The 16,562-nt window shown below is 33.0% G+C and overlaps 1 protein-coding gene across 4 annotated transcripts; it reads left to right on the top strand.

The window, feature by feature from the left end:
• The first annotated feature begins 12,024 nt into the window (after positions 1-12,024).
• Positions 12,025-15,835, top strand: LOC131053355 (vacuolar protein sorting-associated protein 55 homolog). 4 transcript variants are annotated; one of them, XM_059211255.1, is made up of 7 exons: positions 12,025-12,158; positions 12,270-12,386; positions 12,711-12,900; positions 14,821-14,974; positions 15,094-15,133; positions 15,261-15,345; positions 15,461-15,835. In XM_059211255.1, the coding sequence occupies exons 4-7, from the start codon at positions 14,876-14,878 to the stop codon at positions 15,657-15,659; spliced, it is 423 nt and encodes a 140-aa protein (XP_059067238.1). In that variant the 5' UTR covers positions 12,025-12,158; positions 12,270-12,386; positions 12,711-12,900; positions 14,821-14,875; the 3' UTR covers positions 15,660-15,835. The 4 variants fall into 4 exon arrangements, with proteins under 4 accessions (XP_059067238.1, XP_059067237.1, XP_057843936.2 ...); XM_059211254.1 differs by lacking the exon at positions 12,711-12,900 and having other exon boundaries at positions 12,027-12,158; XM_057987953.2 differs by having other exon boundaries at positions 12,079-12,386.
• The last annotated feature ends 727 nt before the right edge of the window (positions 15,836-16,562 follow it).

Here is a 16,562-nt window from a genome sequence, read left to right on the forward strand (position 1 = left end):
AATAATAATGCTTTTATCCAATGGATAAACTCTTGTGCAAGAGTTAGTGAGGATAACCATGGTCAAAGCAATAAATGCTTGAGGAGACACATGGGTCACATGAGGGTTGAGTTAGGGGTCAAAGTCCCTAACCATGGGAGCAAGTGGATTTAACCATAAATGGCTCTACCATAAATGGTTATGTAAGAGCCATTAATGGTCATGTAAGAGCCATTAGTGGTTTGGAAGACTTTAGAGGTTAAATTGTTGAACACATAAAGCATTTAATGCTTTTCAAAGACTTTGGAGTCTTTGAGAAGTGACTTCAAGTTGCTTAGGAATGTGATAATAATTAGGGGATGGATTAGGCTAACTAGGAAGGGGTTAGAAGAATCTAGAAGGGGATTAGGTTTGCAAGTGGGTTTGGTGGGTGAGGGAAAATAGAATTTTTATTAAAATAAAATTCATTTATTTCAACAAATAGGTGCAAGTTGCATTTTTAGGAGAATGCAAGTGGGGGGGATTTTAATGATTTGAATAAATGTTTTATTTAATTTATTTAAAAGAGGAAAGGGGGTTAAATGAAATAAATAGAATTTATTCAATTAATTGATTGTGAATTTAGTTTAATGAATGAATTAAAATAAATTGAATAATTTATTTAATTAATAGGAGAATGATTTGAAGATGAATTAATTAAATGTTAATTTAATTAATTGATGGCTAATAGGTTTTTAATAAAATAAATAGAAAATATTCATTTAATTAAAATGGGCAGATTTATGTGACTACAGATTCAAATCTAGAACTTGGCACAATATATCTCTTTCTTCTGGTCCTATTTTGATTGGCAACACCACAGTCCCTTTAGAAGAATGCTCTTCTTCACCATAAGCCTTGATAGTTATTTTATTTTTTGGATCCACTACATTCTCTAAATATCCCAAAGCCTTTATTAAACTTAATGCACAAATGTTCAAGGCGGCTCCACCATCTATGAGTACGCGTTTGACACGAGTTGTATGAATGGTGACTTCGATATGTAGGGGAGCATTGTGAGGTTGTTGTAAGGACGCGTCATCATTTTTAGAAAAGAATAAGCAATGAGGGGCTATGAGGTGTCCCACCATGTTTTGGAATTGATCTACATCCAGGTCTTTTGAGACCATTGTTTATGCTAGAACTCTCTCCAATATTTCCTTATGCATAGGTGAAACTTTTAGGAGCTCCAAAATTGAAATTTGGGTGGGTATCTTTTGTAATTGTTCCACGAAATTGTACCGTCTCGAAGTAGATGTTGATTCATTCATTGTAACTGAAAATGTAAACTTTTTTTTGCTTCTAGTAAGGGCGTTGATCGGTTCTAAAGTTGTTTTGTCATTGACAATGATGACATTTACCACATCATCATATGTGTAAGTGTAGTTTACCTTGGATTTTCCCTTGTCATCCTTTGGTTTAGATTGTTCACCTTTTCCATAATTTGGGAGTGGAGTTTTGAATGCTAGATGCGATTCATTCATTTTATGACCATCCACTGTGATAGTTCCATTATCAATTAAGTCTTGAATGAGGTACTTTAATCTTTGACAATCATTGGTTTGGTGTCCTTTGTTTCGATGATAGTTGCAAAAATGATTTTCATTCCACCAACTCTATTTGATTTGAGGCTCATAATTTCTTGCTTCTCGTAAGGTAATCAATTTATTCACAAGAAGAGTCTTCAAAGCTGATTCCAATGGTTCTCCAATGTTTGTGAATTTCCTATGGGGATTGGAGAAGAAAGACTCGGGTTTACTATTCTCTTAATTGTTGTTGTTTGGCACTTGACTTGATAAGTTAAAGATTGGTTGTTGTTTGACAACATTGTTATCATCATTTCTTCCATTAGTAACATTCCTATTCTTAGACCAGAATTTAGGCTTGTCATTGTTATTGTTACCATTGTTGTTGTTGTGATTGTTGTTATAGGAACTATTGTAGAGTTTAACTCTCCTTTATTTACCATTGCATCCTCTATATTTAGTCAATTTTCAATCATTTTGACTTAAAAGTAGGAGGACATTGCAATTTGAGACGATAACTCATTTCACTAGTAAGGTTATCAATGAATATGTCCATTTTCTCTTTATCTAGTACATCTCTTGGATATCTATTAAACAGTCGTCTCCATCACTGTGAAAAGACCATGAAAGGTTCACAATTCTTTTGTTTTATATTGCATATGTCTAACATTGTTATCTCATTTCATATGTTATAGGAGTATTGTGAGATAAATCTGTTCACAAGTTCTTCAAAAGATTTAATCCCAGATGGTAATCTTGAGAACCATTCCATTGATTGCTCGCTTAAGCTTCTAGGAAATAGACACATCAAGTAAGTTTCATTTTGTGCAAACTCCATACTTAGTGTGCAAAATTTCCTAATGTGATCTTAAGGATAATATTTCCCATCATATTTATCGTATTTAGGGATTTCACAATGTTGTGGGAATGGTATCATGTTTAAATTCTCGTCAAAAGGATATGGACAGATATCCTCCAATGAATATTTCTTGGAACTTGTTCCATTATACATATCGTGTATTTGTTGTTGCAAGGTTTTCATTTGATGAGTGAGAGTCAATAGAGGATTATCAACATGAGTTCTCCTTGCATCCTCATAAGTTCTCCTATCACTTCACTCCCTTCTTGTTTCATCTTGGTTTCTTGCATCATCATGGTCTCTTCTTGTTCTATCTCCTCTTGTTTCTTCATGGTTCACTCATTTTATGTCATCATAATTAGGGTCACCAGTGTTTTGATTATGACTTGTTTCTGCATCTTATTTCAAACTTTCCATGTTAAAGCCTTGTGACAATTTTGCTCCTGAATTTGCGAACATTAGGATATACTTTTGTTTTTGTTTTTTCAAGAGTTTTTACATTACTTTGTCAAATCTAAAATATTGTTCAAGGTCTCTAATGGTGTTATTGACTTCTTCTTCATCAACATCAATGTATCCAAATGGTTGAAATATTGAATTGTCTTCTTCCATTTGTTTTTGTTGTCTTCTCAACTGCTCGTGTTGAGCTCTAGTCCAAATTGGCATATGATTGATTTGAAACTTCCCAAGTTTTGATTTTATAAATGCAACTTAATAGTTAATCACTAGTTTAGGAAGATAAGCTAAGTTGATTTTACCACCCTTATTAGTGCGTTGTGATAAGACGTCTTTTTATTGAAAAGCATGTGCTTGCAAAGTTTCTTCATCAAACTCTATTCCGTAACCACATAAATAGTTCCTAAAACGATGTAGGAATGTTCTATGTTTCAACAAAATTTTGCGATTGGTGTATAAGAATCTCCTCTTCTTCAAGATAGCCTTCCAACTTGGTTTTCTTTTCTTGAGGCGATATCTAAAAGTCATATAAGCATCTAATGATTTACTAGTTGTTTGATTCCAAAGTGAGTGCAATCTTGATTTTGATATAACCTAGGTTCAAATAGGAATGATATATCCAAGATAATGAACAAAGGTTGATATAATCTATTTTTGTGATAAAGGATTTGATGTATCCTAATAAGAAACTGATAGTGATGTTGATTTTGCACTTGAGATGGTTGAGTCAATAACTTGTTGGATGTTTATGCTTATAAAAACCTTTGGAAAATAACCTATTTGATTGATAACCTGATTGTTTGACTAGTTTGAAGATCTGTGACAAGTGAAGACGAACCTCCTTGAAAAAGGGTATCTGTAACTGATGTTGAAGTTTTGGTCTGATGTGGGGAAGTGCTCACTATTGCAGATGCATGAAAACAAATGCGCTAACCTATTGAACAAAAGCATTGTTCTATTGAATGAAAGCGTTGCACTGTAGCTATAAAAGCATGATTCTAATGTTTGAATGCATTGTTTTGGTTACAAAAACATTGTCTTGTTAAGCAAATGCGTGATCCTAGGGTTCAAATGTGCTAAAATGTTGAGCAAAAGTGTTGTCTTGATGTGTAAAAGAGTTGTTCTGCGTCGTAAAAGAGCTATTTTGCATTGTAAAAGCGTGATTCTTACTGTATTGAATGAATTTCTAAGTTTTCTAGCAAGTTGTTGGATTTTTGACTCATTTCAGGATGATGTTTTTTCAAGTTTTTGACCATTTTGAGAATATTTTGCAGATACAAAAGACACAATGTTTGGAAATTCAAAGTGCACAAGCAAGCACAAGTCCTATGGTAGGCTGAGACAATAATTGTTGAATCTCACATGAGTTTTCCCCTAAGGCTACACTATTCAAAGCGGATATCTAGGTGCTTGACCCCATTGGATCTACTCTTGACACTCACTTCTCTGGGGCAGCCAAGCACCAGTTTCCATGAAAACTCCCCATGACAAACTACAGATCTCTACTAAGAACCGTATGTGTGTGAGCCGCTTAACAGGTCCGACCTCCTGTGCCAACAATTAGAAGGATTTTGGTAACTAGACAAAATGGTTTTTAATAAGGGCTTCTGGTCATGTGGCCATACATGTGGCACTTTACACTCTGCAAATACAAAAGGTTCCCATCCTATAGAGGTTGTGCTCCATAGGGTTTATGGGAAAACATAGTGTCAGTATGAACTAATCAACGCACGTTGCCCATGACTTTCATCATATACATGATTTATTTAGAGTGGATCGAAAGGAATCAATATTATCACATTTCCACTTGAGGCTTTCCCCTCTCATTGGTCCCCTCAAGGCAGCTTGGGAAGGTAGGCCCTCTAAAGGTAAGACACAAAATAAAAGCATGTCTAGTTTTTTATCACCGTATTAGGGTGAGAGCATACTCACCTACTACTTTCAAGAAAACACGGTAGACAATGATTCATTTTAACCTTTAGATTATCTATGTGCAACTACATTACTGAGAACACATGATGCAAGTTGCATGCTGGTCATTAACCCCTTAGTTAAGCTAGGTGAAAGATTTATGATTTTTTACTTTCCAAAAGAACTCCTAGCTAAACTAAGTGAGAAAATGCATCAAAATTGCTCTTTTACTTGCATGCACAGAAATTAGTAGTTTGCCAAAATTAGTCTTGGATAGTTGAACTTGCAAAGATCTGTTAGCTGACAGATTGTAAAATTTCAAATTTTGTAGATAATAGAATGAAAACGCTAAAAGAACAAAAGCACTATCCTGCCAAGCAAAAACGCTACCCTATAGAACAAAAGCATTAACCTGTGTTGCAAAAGCACTAACCTAACTTTTAAAGGCACGATTTCACATGCATAAGCACTAACCTAAGAAAAAAAAGCACTAACCTATGCAACAAAAGTGTTAACTTGGGTGACAAAAGTGCTAACCTAAGCAATGAAAGTGCTAACCTATGTAGTAAAAACATTACCCAATTTCACACATGCGTGAAACAGGTTTACAAATGCATTAATTCGAGAATTAGATAGGATATTAGAAGGAGATGTGCGAGGCTCAACCCCCATGGTGGGTGCCAAAAAATGTATCGACTTAAGTTTCAACTTTCACCTTAGAATTTCCCTGTAACTTGTTAGTCCATCATGCAAATATAAAAGAAAATTACATGAACTCAAGCTTCAACCAATGAAACAACATGAAATAAAAGAAAATAAAATTGTTATACCTTCATGGATTAAGTCTCATTGTGTCCTAACCCCATTGTTCTTGGTTGCACATGATTTTCTCTTAGACAAGCACTGGTAGCTTCCAAGATGGCAAGTGTGGAATGGACTAATAGATGATATGATATGCAAAACTATGCTATGAAAATGCTTTATGCTATTTTGCTCAAAAACTCTAAAAATGCTTAGACAAATGAACTCACGGTTGCAAAGATTAAGACTCCTAGTTACTATAAGATTAGCTATTAGTTTCAAAATTGGCTTAGGAGACCTCTATTTATAGATTTTGAGTGCATAGGCTTAGGTAGCAAAGATCAACGGTCATGATTAAATCTTGCAATTTGGATGGCTATGAGCAAGAGGTTGATATGTGAGAGATAAAGGCGGAAGATGTTCCTCCTACACCTACAAGATGGAGGAAAAGGTGGAAGGAGAAGCCAAGTGTCAAAAGGCTCACCTTGATTGAAGATGAAGACTGAGAGAATCTAGGATAGTTGGAGAAGATTTAGGGATAAGAGGACAAGTGGACTCAACTCCCTCCAAAGATGTAGGGAGGTTGGAGAAAATATAAGGAAGTTGAGAAATGTGTGTACGCAAACATTATTTGAAGAATGATTTGGAAGTCTTTAGCCACATGATGGATGAGTTGGAAAATGAGAAGATGATGTGGAGATGAGATGAGTTGAAAAAGAGAGATTAAATAATTAAGAAATTATTTAATTGATGAGACTATAGGATAGTAGATAGGAGATAACTAAATATTAGATATTTAATTAATTGGTTTAGAAGAAAGGGATATAAATAAATGAATGAATTAAAAAGTTTCAATTTGATTAATTAATCGAAGAATATAAAATGAATTAAATAAATTAACCTTTTCAAATTAACTATTTAATAGAAGAATAATCATTAAATAAATATAAAATATTTATTTAATTTCTCATAGCCAATTTTATGTCTATAGACAAGTACTAACTAGCAATTGCACCTTGGTGTGCAGTGGGTATGCCAAAGAGGCATGAAATATCAATTAGGGAAAATTTAGTCTATATTTTGCATAAATTTGTGTAGTACATGAGGTTAATTGGTAGGACATCATGTTGTTTGTGCAACAAAGGTCTCAATGAAGAAGTGATAGCTTAAAATCAACTATGTGTCCACTTACAAGGATCTAATCATGACTGAAACACATCCTTTGAATGGACAAGATAATCAGGTTTCATTATGAATAGGCTCATATTATGTTTGCAATGGGGTGAGAGTGAGATAAAGGTTGATATATGACTAGAAAGAGGGATGTATAGAGGGGGAAGAGTGAGAGAGATAGGTTTAGTGATGGAGCTAGATATATAGGAGAAGATAAAGATATAGATAGAGTTTAAGATAAATATGGAGAATAAGGAGATGAAAGTGGAGAGATGGAGAAATAAAGAGAAAGAGAGGAGAAGAGATGGAAGGGAAACATAAATAGTGGGAGAGAGTGTGAGAGTTAGAAAGATATTTAGATAGAGATATGAAGTGATATATATAGAGAGGGAGATATATAGTAGCAGAGAGATAAAGATAACTAGATAGAGATAGAGGGATAGATATAGAGAGGAAAAAATATATTGGTATAGAGGTCCAAAAAGAGAGAGAAGGAGAGAGATGGTGGATAGAGGGAGGCATGTCTAGAGATATAGGGGATAAAGGAAGACAAAGGTCGAGATCAAGATAGAGTGAGAGAGGAAGAGGAAAAAAATAGACATAGAGATAGAGAGAGGTAGAGGGAGCAATAAAGAGATATATATATAGATGGTGAGATAGAGTTAGAGAGACAAAGATATAGAGAGAAGGGTATAGGGGGAGAGATAAAGAGATGGAAAAACAAAGAGAACTAGAGATATAAAAATAGAGATGAAGAAAGGGTAAGAGAAATAGCAGGAGATAGACATATATTGGAAGAGAAAGAGAGAGATATAGAAAAATACATGAAGAGAGAGAGAGAGAGAGAGAGAGAGAGAGAGAGAGAGAGAGAGAGAGAGAGAGAGAGAGAGAGAGAGAGAGAGAGAGAGAGAGAGAGCAAAAGTAGAGAGATATAAAAAGTAGAGAGATATAAAAAGAGGGAGTGCTGCGGGTGAGAGGGAGAGATAAGATAGAACGAGGGAGAGATGGATATATAATGATAGAAAGAGATAGAGATAGAGATAGAAAGGAGAGTGAGCTGATACAACTTGTAAAATATAAAGGGAGTGAGAGAGAGGGAGAGATGGAAATAGAGAAAAGGAGGATAGGGATAAATAGAGATAAAAAAGGATGACAATGAGACAGGGGGAGATAGAAAGATAAAGATATAGGAAGTGATATATGGAGAGGTAGAGAGGGGTTTAGAGAGAGAGTAGGAGAGATGAAGGAAGATGAGTGTATAAGATCTAGAGATAGAGACAGGGAGGGAGAAATAGGGAATGTGTATGTGAGTGAAAGATTTATGGAGATAGAGATAAAGAGGGATGGAGATATATAAATAGATAGAGAGGGGGAAAGAGGATATAGAAGTAGAGAGATATAAAAAGAGGGAGTGAGAGGGAGAGAGAGGGAGCGATAAAGAGATAGATGGAGTGGGAAGGATAGAAGGGGAAAAAAGAGAGATATAGGGAGATGTAAGGGGATATAGACATGGGAAAGAGATAGAGATGGAGACAATAATGAAATGACATGCTACCCTTAACATAACTCCACATGCTATCCTTAAATTATTGACATGAAATGAATAATCAAAAGTTACATGTTCTTCTTGCTTTCTCACTCTAAACAGTTAATTTAGGTTTTAAGTTGAAACTTATTTTATCATAGAAATTAAAATATAATTATTTTGTAACAAAAAATAAATTTACAAGACAAAACACATAAAAAATTACAATAAATTAAAAAACAAGATAACTAAGAATATACCATTAATAGATATTATTAAAAAAAAAAGATATTCTTATGATTATAATAAAATAAATATTTTAATTCAAATTATAATTATTCCATGATAATTATAATTTTAATTCAAAATATAATATTCTACAATAATTTTAAATTTTAATAAGACAAATAAGTTTAAACTAGCAATCCCACTTTGGTGTGCAATGGGTATGCTGAAGAGGTGTGGAAGGTCAATTAGGAAAATTTTGGTGTATTTTGCATACATTTGTTCAATGTGTAAGTTCAATTGGTAGGCCATTTAAAAATTAATGTTGTTTGTGCAACCGAGGTTTCAATCGAGAAGTGATAACTTAAAATGAACTATGCATCTAGTTATAGGGATCCAAACGCGACTATATATATATATATATATATAGAGAGAGAGAGAGAGAGAGAGAGAGAGAGAGAGAGAGAGAGAGAGAGAGAGAGAGAGAGAGAGAGAGAGAGAGAGAGAGAGAGAGAGAGAGAGAGAGAGAGAGAGAGAGAGAGAGAGAGAGAGAGAGAGATGGGAAGATAGGGCTAGAGGGACCAATAGAGAGATAAAGGATATATATAAAGAGGAGAGAGATTGGGGTTCACCCCACAACACAATGATGGTTGTGATATCGTGTTGATACGGTGGTCTGATGTTTGAGTCTTGGCTCACTCACTTGGTCTCAATCAAAAAGTATGAAGGAACGATAGGTTAATCCGCCCAACACTTCCAGATGCAGAGGTAAGGACAAGTTAGAGGACTGATTGGTAGCAACAACAGAGATCCACGTTGCAAGGCTTGGTGGTGGACCATTCAAAGGCATTGTTAGACTCGTAGTCAGAGGTGTTAAGGCCTCCACACCACTCCACGGAGGATCGTTGGAAGAAAATTTAGAGGGGTTGTTACCATGTGAGCAACTTGGGTGTAAGTTTTAGAGCAATAAGGATATATGTGAAGGAGGAGTAGGGGTGGAGTGATAATTGAGCGATAAGGAGGATTAGTGGAGATAAGCAGATGCATGAAAAGGAGAAGGGGTGGAGTGATAAGGAGTGGAGAGACAAGGAGAGGATTGGATAGAGGGATACCGAGAGAAAACATGAGTGATAAGTAGTGGAGAGTAAAAGAAGTGTTAAGGAATAAGGTAAGAAGAGGTGTTAATACTTTGCAAAAAACATCATCTATGTACTCGGGGATGGGGTTCCCCATTGTGACCCCACTGGTTCAAACCTCTAGTCAAAACCGATTTCATTGATTAAAAAAAAAGCATAGAGAAGAGAGAGGGAGAGGTATAGATAGGGATAGAAAGAGGGGAGAGAGGGAGAGGTATAGATAGGGATAGAAAGAGGGAGTGATAGAGATATGTAGAGAGAGAGAGAGAGAGAGAGAGAGAGAGAGAGAGAGAGAGAGAGAGAGAGAGAGAGAGAGAGAGAGAGAGAGAGAGAGAGAGAGAGAGAGAGAGAGAGTGTGTGATGGAGAGACAAATTAAATGTATTATATAAATTAAAATTAAAATTCAAAAAAAACTGTTCTACAATAAATTAAAATTTTAATAAGATAAATAATTATAATAACTTTTAATTATTATTTGTAATCTTGTAAAAATACACACATAATTTAAAATAAATTTCAAACTTAAATCTAAAATAAAAATTAAAATAGAATAAACTAAATGCAAAGTCAAAATATACGAAAAAATCCAAATATTAATAAAAATATAAATATAAATTTTTATAATAAATAATAATATTTTAAATTGAAAATAATTAAATAAAAAATAATACTAATTTTTTTAATTTATTAGGAACTAAAATAACGATAAAACATGTACCTAAAAAATATTAGTAGTATATTTCAAAAAACATTAACATTAATTGAATCACAATCCAAATCCTAACACTAAGATTTATCATATCTCGAATGATGCATTATGTAGTTGGTAAGAGTATGTTCTCGCATTACTTAGATAAAATCTTCGGATATTGTATCTGTGTAATAATTTATAACTATAATTGTGGTTTTTTTCTTTTTCAATTGATTCTATGTGCACTGTACGCTAGAATTAAACCATAATGAAGTAATATAAAGGTTATAGTTAGGATTATTATAAATTTGGCATTAATAATAAATACTTTAAGTACTATTAAGTACAACTCTATTTCTATGTGGGATTAAGGACTATTGGATCTAAAATTATTAATCTAATCACCAAAATATTTTTGAAGCTTACAATTAACTCAAGAATTATAATAATAAATAGTAATTTTTAAAATTAATAAACATTTATAATCTAATACAAATAAATTAAAATGAATTAAATTTTTATTTAAAAATAAATCAACAATGACTAATTTTAGAATTTTAGAATAAGTTAAAGAGTAAATCTAGATTTAAAACTAATTTTCAATTCTAATTTATTATTTATTGCATGCAAATCATTTCATATTTAAAAAAATAATAATTATTAAATAAAATAAAATTAAATATATCAAATATCAAATATCAAATACATATATATTAAATAAAAAACACTTTTAACAAGAAAATCAACTTATAATAAAGAATTTATGTATTTAATTATAAAAAATATTATATTTTATCATTTTAAACAAAACTCTAGGATTTAATATATTTGCCAAGGTCACATAAGAATGACTTTGACATAATTAAACTAATTTAAAATAAATTTTAAAATTAATGAAAAATTAATCTTTAAAAAAATAAAATTATAAGAAAGCTATTTCTTTCATTTTTAATATTTTTTTCTTTTTCTTTTAAAAAACTAAAAAATTCTAATAAAAGAAATAGTATTAACAGATATTCTAATAAAATAAAGATAATAATAAAATATATTATTTTTTGTTTTATGCAGTTTCTTTTTCTAATTAATAATATTAAAATATATATATTTTTAATTTTTTATCATAATTTTTTTTTGAAATAAAAATAATAATAAGAGAGATTTTTTTGTTTTATGCACATTCTTTTTCTAATTAATAATATTAAAATATATATATATATTTTTTTATCATAATTTTTTTAAGATTAATATATTTTTTAGGCATAGAAAACTAATTCTATAGAAGAGGAGAGGGAAATCTTGAGACTGATGATAGTTCCACTCATATCGTAGAGTTCAATTGACCTCACTTAAGATATGATGCCAAACGAAATGGAGACGAACAAACCTAAAGCAAAGGGACTTGTAACTCCCAAACTTTAAGTAAGATTGATAGATTGTTGAACAAGTGTTCTAAAGATATTAGCTCTTTTTATATGTTGTCCATAGATAGTTTTTGATATTAGCTATTGCTCTTATTGTTAACACAACACCTTACTTTTTTATATCAAAAGCTAATTCTATAACCTTCATCCTTCCTCAATTTTGAACCTTTGATTTTAAAAAAAAAACCATAATTAAAAATTAAAAACTATTAAATTTATTTTAAATTTTATATGGAAAAACCTAATTCTCAAAGTATAACTACAGTAAACCACGATTACTGTCAAAGGCGAGATGCGTAAATAATATTCCCTCCATAAAGAAATAAGTCCTGTAAAGAATTAGACAGAATCCTTTCTAGCTACTGACCGTGCATTTCTCACATAGAACTTAAAAAATCCCAAACAGATTGAAAACGTAAAATTACCTCTCAGAAGTCTTGTTTTGCTTTTCGCTTGTGTTTTTTTTTGGGAACCTTTCTAGACACTTAAAAAAATAAGTATTAAGTTCGTTCGTTGGGTTAACCAGATATAAGATGACTTCTTCCAACCGGCCTAGGACGAAGAATGGAAGGTGAGCAGATCTCCATAGCAGAAATAGACAAATTTCTCTGCAGATCGAAGTAAATGGCAACCATAATTCCAGGTAAGCAAAGATAACATGCTCGTCCATTTCCGTTTCATTCTTGGATTTTATGTGAAGATATATAACTTGGTAATTCTTATGTATTAGTTTGCTAATTTGTGGATATATGAGTTTATTTCGGGAAAACCCACAAGAAAAATAACACAGAGATATCTAGTTACTGAGTGCCATTTGGGGGCTTGATCATGGCATGAATTTCGTTTGTATTTGAATACCTGGCTGCAACCTAATTAACAATATTTTGAAATGCCCTCTATTTTAGATTATACTATTCTGGCTATTTATTCTGTGAAACGGAGGTCATTTCATTGTTTCAATTTGCAGTGTTTATATAGGCATGATACTTAATCCTGGCGATTATGAAATTTCCATCGTTACATAGGGATGCGTCCCTTGGGCTTTTCCAGTCGTTCCCCTCCCTGGAACATGTCAGGATGGCCCGTATGAAAAAATAAGTCGAAACTTGACAATTCTGCTGAATTAAAATCAATCTGGGAATCTGCATTAGTCCTAGGTAAGTAAATCAATAGTTTAATGATATCAGATTTTCATAATCCATAATAGTAATTTTAATGATATCAAATTTTCATAATCCATAATTCTGATAGTTATAGTTTCTCAATCAGATCGTTGATTCAGAAACTCACACACAATCTAATCCAGAAGCTAAAGCTATCAGTAGTAATTCTTTTGAAGTGGACTATGAGTTTGCCTGTTAACAAATGCACTTATACAATGAACAAATGCCATTATATTGCCTCTTCAGTACAATAACTGTCTCACATTTGGTGGTTGTTTCTAGTCTATGTGCAGGACCGTTTATATAAATTTGATAGGAAACTGGAATATTGTGAAGTGATGGTTGGAAACCACAAGTTAAAATATTAGATACATATTGTTTTATATTCCTATCTATTTCTTCATAAATTTGCAATAAGTTTTTTATCCCTATGGATTTATTCATACTGAAATTCCCGTTGTGAAGATGCACTTGTGATTCAGCTAGTTTGCAATTACATAAGACAAAATGGAAATATAAGCCTATACCTGCGCTGAACTTCTACGGATGTATATATTTTACAACCATGCATGTTAGAAAAGAATGAAAACAAGACAAACTGGAAGAAGATCACACTATATGAGAAATGGCAACGGATAATATTAATAGATAATTATTTTTAGTTTTCAGGCTGTCTTGTTTGCAGTGTTAGGATATCTAATGATCACCATCAACCTAGGTGTTTGTACACAATGTTTCATAACTGTGGAATGCTCAAGAGCTTTCAAGGAAGTTGAAGGGGTTACTCTTCCAAGTGACTCTTCACCTCCTAATCTGTGGAGAGTATTTGGCAGTGCTGCATATCATTAAAAATGAGTCACTTTTACCACAGACGATGAGGACAAGTTTGGTGGTATTTTTGGAATCATTGTAGCATTCTATTTATGGCATTGAAATGACATCTTAAAAAATATAAGTGGAATTCTATTTATAGTGCTTGTAGATAAAAACAAGTCATTATACATTAAAAGAAAATGCACAGGGCTTAAAAAAGTATATTTTAGTTTCACCTGAGAGGGTTTACATGAAAAGCTTACAGCTGGCTCTAAAACGGCAGGCCATTCTGCTATGAAGTATGATCTATTAGTATAGGAGCAGCTCTATCTTGTTTTCCTCAAACGTCATTTAGGTTATGTATTACAAGAAAAAATCTTCACTGTGGTTTAAAATTTGATTTTTGAAAGAATTATTTTCAAAGTGTAACTTAAAGGAAATTTAGAATACCCTAACCCTATACCAAAAATGTTACATCTGCCTTTGTGCTGTGGCTCAATAAATTGTAAAAATGAGCAAAATAAAAAATTAAAACCACTTTTGAAAAATTTGTGAAAAACTTGAGAAATGGCATGGCAAATGTGGCAGGTCATGATTACGTAGGGTTAATTGTGGGTTTTTTGAGTGTCATGCTCTTATGCTTGGAATTGAATTTAGGATTTTCAACCCAGATCAGAAATACTAGCAGTAGCCTCTCTCATGGGGCTGCATCCTTACTTCTAGTCAGCTATTTTTCAATATTTTCACCAAGAGACAACTTTATCTTTGAATTGTGAAGCCATTCCCACGTCTTAATTGTGTGCTGTTATATATGAAGTTATGAACTATATACCTGTCAGGAAGAAAACCCATTTATTACTTAATATATGTTACAATATTATAGTTATCTTTCACACAGAATGCACCTTCCTGATATTTCTCAAGTTCTATTTCTAGTTTTATGGACATTTGTGGCATTGCAGCATTACAGTGTTGCGTTCTTGTATGATTACACTTGAACTTAAAAACATTCACAGAACACTTATGCCACATTGTTTGTTTGTGATGTGTCGGCATGTACACCGCAATGATTATGATGAATGGCAATGGTCCATTCCTCAGTGTAGGTGCAAGACATAGTTTGGCAGGTATATGTTTATGCTCAGTTGGAACTTCAATGGCAGACATTCCAGGTCACTTGCAGGCATGCTTGCATTCATTCAGACTTGCTGCCTTGGCGATTCTGTTTTCTGGCGGAATTGTTTTGCAAATACTGGTCTGTGATATTCTTCTTCTATGGTTTACATCTGATTGTATATTTATTTGCAAAATCTCTTTTGTGATTAGATTTCCCTCTCACTCTTTTGGGCCTATGTGACAATTATTTATTTTCAGGCTTGTGCTTTATACAGTAACTGGTGGCCGATGCTAACGGGTACTTTTGCTGCATCTTCTGAGAGCAAAGCTTTATCTTTCTTGAAATTTCTGTGAATATTTTTCTGCCAATAAACTGCAGTCCCACTGGGATAAATACTGAAGTCCTTAGCTGGATTATTTTGCAGCCACTATGTATATAATAATGCCAATGCCGCTTTTATTTTTTGGAGGTGGAGATTCTTCATTTGCTAATTCCGCAGATGCTGGGGGGTAGGTCTCATTGTTCAAATTGCCATCAAGTGTTTATAATACTCTTTAATTTTTTAGAGTTGTAATAGTGCATGAATTGACATTTCCAGTTTGTTTCAACCTTTTTTGGTAGCAGATGGGTGGATATAGCAAAATTCTTGACTGGGGCTTCTGTAATTGGCAGTATTGCAATACCTTCTATCCTAAAACATGCTGATGTTATTGGATTGGGAGCCATGTTTTTGGTATTTTCATCACTTTTTGTGTTTGGTTTGACAGCATATTTTTATATTCTCATGAATAGTGAGGACGAGCATAGTTATGGCTATATCTGAAGTTTGTAATATTTTGTTGTAAAGCTCAGGTGTATTTTTTCTTTAGTCACAGGGTTATTAAGAACTAGAGAAGCAGCAGTGGCCTGCCGAGCAGATTTGTTTGTAATCTTATTACATTATCTTCTGAGTGGCTTGTTTTTTTTATAATGGTTTAATGAAAATATTGTTTTTATCAATTCTTCCACTTATAAGTCGACTGAGATATCTGAAGTCCTTTTTGTTGTTAAGTGCCAGTTAGGTATTTTGTTCTCATATTGTATCCCAGCTACATTGGAATATCAAAGGGAAGTTTGAAGCAAACAAATAGAAAAGAATTTCCATGTATTATGACAGCAGACTCATCTCTGCCAATATTAGACCTTTATGGTAAGAGGAGTGGCTTGATCGTGCAATCGGTGGGTGAATTTTCTCTAATTTAATGACAACTTTTTGTTGATTTTGATATGGCCACGAGAAACTCAACTCAAGCATCAAACCTGATAAATTTTTTCACTTTTTGACATTTTTTTTTCGCTTCTGAGGAGTGGTAACAACGTTTTAATATTGTTTCTAATATATTTGAAATGCTGAAATTTGCATATCCATGCCAACTACCATTTAGCTTTGGGCCATTTTGATGGGATGTTTTAATACAATTACATGTCAAAAAAGGGTTCAATCTTGTGTGAAGTAGGGTTCCTTCCCTGATTCACTATTCCTCTCCATTTCCACTCGTTCTCACCTTCAACCATATCTGATCTACATATGCACGTATTCAAATTTAAGTTTTACTGATTCCTTCGTATTTTATTCCTTCCATGAACCGACTTGGTACATGTTTTACATGATTATTGCCATGTGCTAGATCTGACTTGTTACATGTTTTGCATGATTACTGCTATGTATTAGTATATAAAGGCATTC

The sequence above is a fragment of the Cryptomeria japonica genome, chromosome 9 (assembly GCF_030272615.1).
Source record: "Cryptomeria japonica chromosome 9, Sugi_1.0, whole genome shotgun sequence".
In the NCBI taxonomy this organism is placed as follows: domain Eukaryota; kingdom Viridiplantae; phylum Streptophyta; class Pinopsida; order Cupressales; family Cupressaceae; genus Cryptomeria; species Cryptomeria japonica.

Coding starts and splice junctions, on each gene's coding strand:
- LOC131053355 (XM_059211255.1), top strand. CDS start 14,876: ATGGCAGACATTCCAGGTCACTTGCAGGCATGCTTGCATTCATTCAGA. Junction 15,134..15,260: donor CTGGTGGCCGATGCTAACGG/GTACTTTTGCTG, acceptor ATTATTTTGCAG/CCACTATGTATATAATAATG. Junction 15,346..15,460: donor AATTCCGCAGATGCTGGGGG/GTAGGTCTCATT, acceptor TTTTGGTAGCAG/ATGGGTGGATATAGCAAAAT.